At 41.9% G+C, this 7271-nt stretch overlaps 1 protein-coding gene across 1 annotated transcript in view; it reads left to right on the top strand.

Annotated features, from left to right (window-relative positions):
* The window catches only part of CHST9 (carbohydrate sulfotransferase 9), a 202307-nt gene extending 196301 nt beyond the window's left edge, over window positions 1–6006 (top strand). Inside the window, exon 4 of the mRNA XM_019526555.1 lies at window positions 4523–6006. Coding sequence (XP_019382100.1) covers window positions 4523–5566 — 1044 coding nt within the window. The 3' untranslated portion in view covers window positions 5567–6006. The remainder of the gene's footprint in view (window positions 1–4522) is intronic.
* The last annotated feature ends 1265 nt before the right edge of the window (window positions 6007–7271 follow it).

Here is a 7271-nt window from a genome sequence, read left to right as displayed (position 1 = left end):
CCCCCCGCCATGAGCCACTCCTTCACCCCTACACCATCCATGGGTCGTGCCTTCCCCCATATTCCCAGGTGGACCTTCAATCCCCTCCACCTCGCTGGACCCTCAACCCCCAAGCTAGCCCCCCCATCCTGACGTACTTGATATTGGGCAGCCATTCTGAGTTGATTTAACCTCCTCCTAATGCCCCCAAATGTCTGTACTTAGCCAAAAAGAGTTTAAGAACATGTGGCTAGGCTGTGTCTCAGTCAGCATAGTTAGCTATGTTTCATAGATTTCATAGACATTAGGGGCTGAAAGGGACCTCATGAGATCATCAGGTCCAGCTCCCGTGCCATAGGCAGGAAGTCATCTGAGATCAAGTGACCCCAGCAAGAAATGAATCCAGCAGTTTTTTGAAGGAGTTCAGAATAGGTGCTTGCACCATCTCTGGGGGGAGTTTGTTCCAAACCCTGGACACACGCACCATAAAGAATTTTTTTCTTATATCCAGTCTGAATTGGCCTTCCTGGAGTTTATGGCCATTGGACCTTGTTATCTCTTGGAGAGTTCTGGTGAACAGGTGTTCTCCCAGGTCTGCCACCAAGTCCCCCCGAGCCTTCTCTTCTCCAGACTGAAGAATCCCAAGTCCCTCAGCCTCTCCTTGTATGGACTTCCCTCCAGGCCTTGGATCATATGAGTGACTCTCCTCTCGACTCTCTCAAGCTTCTCCACATCCTTCCTGAAGTGGGGGGCCCAGTACTCCAGCTGTGGTCTCACCAGGGCTAAGTAAAGCAGGAGGATGACTTCCCTGGTTTTGCTTGAGATGCATCGGTGGATGCATGCCAGGGTTTAGTTAGCTTTGCTTGCTACTGCATCACATTGGTGGCTCATATTCATCTTGTGGTTAATCAAGACCCCCAAGTCCCTTTTGGTTGTGGTGCTAGCGAGTGTAGCACTGCCTGTCCCAGCCACCTGCGGAGGGTTCGGGATTGAGTGTGTGGTCAAGGATAGAAAGGTAAGAAAGGTTTATTGACTTAACAAAAACACAACTATGCACAGATAACAAAACAACAGACAGACAATAACAATTCACGTCAGCAACTTATCAGCAGTCCGCTCTGATGTCTGATGTATGACAAGTTTCTCAGCCAAGTCAGGCATCCCCAATCAGCGCTGTCCAAGAGGTACCAGGAAGGGCCCTGGTATTCAGTCCTTGGGCTCCTCAAGATCCACGGGCCCACTGATCCAGGTCAACAGCTAATTAGTCCCTTTCACAGAGCTGTATCTTCCTTCTGAATGATTCCGGATGTGCCAGCCAATTTATAACTTCCGAGCTGTGCTGATAACTTACAGCCATTCAGATTCTTTTTACTTCAGCTGTCCTTAGACTGACCAATAGCAGTACAAGCCTTGCATTCTTTTGATAAGGTTAATTTTAACTACACCACAGGGCCTTACTGCTTCAAGGCTTTCCTAATGTAATAGGCCTTACTTTATACAAGGCCTTACTACATCTTAAACTTTAATTAGGCTCTTAGCAACAACATATAGCTTAATATCTAAACAAATGACAGAAAAATACTTGATCCAATCTTCATAGAGCCTTAAGCAAGCACCTTTATCACACAGACATAATTTCATCTGTCACACTGCCGAGCCTGTAAGTATGCTGAGAGTTCTTCCTACCAAGGTGCAGCACCTTGCACTTCTCTGCATTGAAGGCCATCCAATTTTGGTAGGCCCAACTTGAGAGTGTGTCCAAGTCAGTCTGTATTCCCAGCCTGTCCTGCAGTGTGATGGCCCTGCCCCATAATTTGGTATTGTCTACGAACTTGGTCATTTCACATCTGACTCCTACATCTAGATCATTGATGAAAATGTTAAAGAGTACTGGCCCATGTACCGAGCCCTGAAGGACTCCACTGGTAACCCTGCACCACATTGATTTGCTCCCTTCAACTAGTACTCTTTGGATCTGACCCCGTAGCCAGTTGCCTAGCCATTGCACCGTATGATGATCAAGGCCATAGTTCACCAGCTTAACCATGAGGACATCATGGGGAACTAGATCAGAGGCCTTCTTGAAGTCCAGATATATGAAGTCTACATCATCTCCCTTGTCCAGGGCATATGTTACCTGGTCATAGAAGGAGATGAGGTTGGTCAGGCAAGACTTGCCAGTCACAAAGCCATGTCGCCTGGCATTCAGAAGCTTGCCTTCCATTAGTTTGGCGTTGATGGAGCCTTTGACAATTTTCTCAAGGATTTTTCCAGGGATGGACGTCAGACTGATTGGTCTATAGTTCCCCAGGTCATCCCTCTTCCCTTTCTTGTAGATAGGGACCACGTTGGCTCTATTCCAGTCATCCAGGACCTCACCTGAGCGCCATGATTTTTCAAATATCCCTGCCAAGGGGGATGCAATGATGTCAGCCAGCTCTTTTAAGACCCTCGGGTGCATTCCGTCTGGGCCCATGGACTTGTTAATATCCAGTTGAGGACAAAGAAACTAGACTTCTAGAACATTGGTAGATAACATCATTTTCCTGCATACAAATATTTCACAATTCAGAAAAAAACCCTTTTCATATAACTTCCCTCTTTAAACACAGGGCTTGATTATCTTCTGATTCATCTCATTTAAGACTACCTATTCATCTTGCCAATTAGTCAAGCTCATTACTCAGGTAGGTATACATGCAAAGGCTGTTAATCTCTTTTATGAGTTCCAGAGGAGACTTTTCTGGCCGTTAGGAGCTTAACAACCATATATGCTTTGAAAATTATCTGCCCTCCATTCCCGTTCTTAAGTATAGCTTATAGCAATGAGCACTTACTGCAAGCAGGCTGTTCCTCATAGAGCTTATATTAGCATTTAATAGCCTCTACAATGCTATCTACTATGGGACATACAGCTCAATGGGAGAGAAAAGCAATTTAGAAGAGCAACAAAAAGTATTTTTACATATTTACATAATTTTTTTGTTCTCAAATATTTCCCTGTTGTCATTTTCCCACAAGTCTGTTTCTTCTTAGCATTATCTATTTTGGAACCTTTTTCTTTCTAACTGATTTTCCCTTCGGTTTGCTTAGAGGGGACCACTTTGAAGCGATTCCTGCTGTGTGCAAGTTCTTGTGAAGTGTTACCTGAGGCTTCTCTGAGTGGTTCAACCCATCAGCTGTTCCCCTCCCCCGACCATTTCCAATATAAAATTGCAATCTTTACATTCTAGATGTTCCTATCAAAAACAAAGCACTTGTTTCCTTGGCATCCTGAAGGGACACTATATTCCTGGATAATTGCAGTTTCTGTCTATCATGACACTGTGGCATCTAATTGTTAGTTGAGATTACAGTTATTCACTGCTTTGTTATCAGGACTCCGTTTTCCTCAGTTATAGGACACTGAGCTCTTGAAACCTCTTCAGCATTGGGCAAAATATTAGTCTCAATCGCTAAGCATGTGCATTTTTATCATATCTGAATATGTTTTAAAAGTGGGTTAAAATGGGTAAGACCAAACTGAAGCAATCAGCTACCCTCCTGTAACTTCTGTAGTTGCCAGCTTGGTCTTCTGCCAACCACTAAAAGAGCCTTCAGATTCACTGAGCTGAATACCATGGTTTTCTGCTGGCAAAAAGGGAAATACAGAAAAACAGAAGATAAGAGGCCTTTATAACACTCTCTACATTTGTAGGGTTTGAAGCAGTACAGAACTGAATGATTCCTCAGTTTTCTTTCTGTCACTGGAAATATCTTCCTCATTGATCATACTGCAAAGTAGAATGCACTGTCTTGGAAATTCTTGCATTTTTATAGACTCAATTTCAAAATGGCATTCACAGTCTTTCTACCATGCACTATTCACTGCTTAAGCAGTCACATGTTCCTGGGTATAGTGCCATATATGCTTTGAAAATTATCTGCCCTCCATTCCCATTCTTAAGTATAGCTTATAGCAATGAGCACTTACTGCAAGCAGACTGTTCCTCATAGAGCTTATATTAGCATTTAATAGCCTCTACAATGCTATCCACTATGGGGGACACAGCTCAATGGGAGGGAACAGCAATTTAAAAGAGCAACAAAAAGTATTTTTTACATATTTACATAATTTTTTTGTTCTCAAATATTTCCCTGTTGTCATTTGCCCACAAGTCTGTTTCTTCTCAGCCTTATCTATTTGAAACCTTTTTCTTTCTAACTGATTTTCCCTTCAGAAATTAAAGGCAGGGGGGTTGGGCAGGTACACCAACCTCTGTATATGCAGCTCTTCTGAATATTGATTAATATTTGTTTGATTTACTCAAGACTTTAGGAAGATGTACTGTTTACGCATTATCAGATTTAAAAGGATATATTTCTCATGTTTGTTAACCCAATTTATTAATCAGATAGTGTATCTATGAGGGTCTTTTCTTCAGAAAGAATTAAATGTGTATTTAACACTTGACTTCTTTTGCTACAATTAAAACATGTTGAGTGGATGGGTGAAGCCAAATTGCTAACGTGCTTTCAGTTTTCATTCTGTTAATGTTTACAGGATTTCAAGTATCAGCATCCAGAGGATCTTACCACAGCACCCAAAAAACAGAATGCTTCTGCCAACCAATACAAGCGAAAGACAGCCATCACAGAGGGCAGCCAGTTCCCTGAACAACAGAAAATGACCAGATTGGTTTTTAACCCCTTTAAGAAGGCATATTTACCACTACTAGTCCGACCTTTAAACAAGAGTTTGATCAAAGATGACAGATGGAAAGATGCAGATGAGGCTCAAGAGAAACGTCGATCTTTTCTTATCAACTTCTGTAAAAAATACAACAGTGAGAACAGACTCAGGACCCATCTTGTGCGTATGGTATCTAGAATATACGTGGAAGATAGACACAAAATCTTATACTGTGAAGTACCTAAAGCAGGCTGTTCCAACTGGAAAAGGATTCTGATGGTGCTTAATGGACTTGCTTCTTCAACGTACAATATTTCACATGATGCTGTGCACTATGGGAAACATCTAAAGAAACTAGACAGTTATGACTTGAAAGGGATATACACACGCTTAAATACCTACACCAAGATTATCTTTGTACGTGATCCCATGGAAAGATTGGTGTCTGCATTCAGGGATAAATTTGAACACCCCAACAGCTACTACCACCCAGTATTTGGCAAGGCAATTATTAAGAAATATAGAGTTAATGCACATGAAGAGGCATTGAAAACAGGATCAGGAGTTAAGTTCAAAGAATTTATCCAGTATTTGTTAGATTCCCATCGCCCAGTAGGAATGGACATTCATTGGGAGCAGATATGTAAGCTCTGCTATCCGTGCCTCATCAACTATGACTTCATAGGAAAATTTGAAACTCTAGAGGAAGATGCCAATTACCTTTTGCAGCTGATAGGTGCCCCAGCAGAGTTGAAGTTTCCTCATTTCAAAGACAGACATTCTTCTGATGAGAGAACAAGTGCAGAAGTTGTGAGACAGTACTTCAAGGAGCTGTCTAGTACAGAAAGACAGCTGACCTATGAATTTTATTACTTAGATTATATAATGTTTAATTATACAGCACCATTTGTATAGCACAGAATGATTTCAAAATTCTAACAGACATTTAATGATTTTGGCCTCAAACCAAGTACTGAAATAAGGCTCTGAGTGGGAGAAAAGAAACTGCTAAGTGGTGTTACTTTGACAGTCTAGATTTCATAAACTGAAGTGACTCCAACTGAGGTAAAATTAAGGAGGAAGGGCACAAAATAGACCTTGTAAACAATTTAAATTGCACTAACATGCCTGGAAAAAAGCTGCTTTTAACATTACAGGTAATGTTATGGAAGCAATAGTACAGCTAGCTGTTGCACGTAATGTTCCTGTAATGGTATGAAAAACATTCAAAGAAGCATGTTTCTTTTTAGGGGGTTTTTTTTGTCTCTTTAGAAATGATGTGTCAAAAGTATTTTGAATGTATTTTTTACTGTGTGTGATATATTAATAAAAAGCATTGGCTAATTTTCTAAGACGTAATATTGTCAGTTGTAGCAATGTACTGATTGATCACCTACTCTTTTTGTATTATCATAGCATATATGAGTCCAGTCATGCATCAGAACCCCACTGTGCTAGATGCTGTGCAAACACACAACAAAAGAGAATTATGCTGATATTTTAATTTAAATAGAAATGCACTGTTTGATCTGTGATACAATCTTGAACCTCAGGTCTGGTCAAAATCACAGAGGGGAATATCTTCAGAGCTGTAATCTGGAGGCAATTTCAATTCCTTGACTGCTGTAGTTGCATCAACCTTCACAGACAGCTGTATTCTGCAGCCAAGCCCCCTGCAAACTGTTGGCATGGTGGACATTAACCTTTTGTTTATGTGTCATTTGTGACCTCGATCAAAGTTCTGTTGGGACTGTCTCATCACTACAGGCCCCTCCAGTAGAGTACCTCCCACTGGGAATTCCCTGACTTTTGATGCAGTTGCCCCATCTGTCTCCTTTTGCACCCATGATATGATGGAGGGAAGTGGGGGGAGAGAAGGGGTCATAGCCACCATCCGTGAGGCAGATGGTCGTTTTTGAAGCATTATTCAATAGGTGTCCTGTAGGTTCCAGAAGAGGAAACCTCTGCAAAAGCAAAACAAAAATTCCTTATAAAATCTATTTTAAAACTAAGACAATATTTTAACATTTTTGTAAAATGGGTAATGTCCTCCAGTTTCTGGAATGGAGTGAAAAATAGGGCACGGTTCTACAGGAGAAAAATGCAAGTAAGTGACTTCATTCTTAATTACTGTTCACTAATGAAGTAACTTTCCAGGTTCCTTGCTCAAATCATGTGACCCCAGTCCTGCCACAGGTACAGTCACTAAGGCTAAGTACAGACAGTCAAAAAGACCAAGGCTGAATTGATTCTGTTTTTGCAGGTTAGTCTAAACTGCAGAGATTGAACTGACTAACAAATGAACAGATCCTTACTTTTGGCAGCCACATACCTGCAGTGACTCAGGCCAAGTGGGGGGGATGGTGCTTGAACATGGCTCTCTGGCACATAACCAGCATAGTCTCTGTTAGCTTCGTCTACCTGCTGCCCCTGAGGTCTCTGTGATTTGCAGTCCACAGTCACAGCAGGAGGACTCTGCAGGGTTGCTCATCACTTCCTCTTCCTGCTTCCAGATTCTTCTGGGATTTATAGTCAACAGTCACAGCCAGTAGAAAGTTTAGCAGGACAGGGCAGCTCTGTACTCAGGGGAAGGTTGGTTTAACCCCCACCCCCTAGCCCC

The sequence above is a fragment of the Gavialis gangeticus genome, unplaced genomic scaffold, assembly GCF_001723915.1.
Source record: "Gavialis gangeticus isolate Ggan-Ray unplaced genomic scaffold, GavGan_comp1, whole genome shotgun sequence".
NCBI classification, from domain to species: Eukaryota; Metazoa; Chordata; order Crocodylia; family Gavialidae; genus Gavialis; species Gavialis gangeticus.
This window is presented reverse-complemented; position numbering and strand designations above follow the sequence as displayed.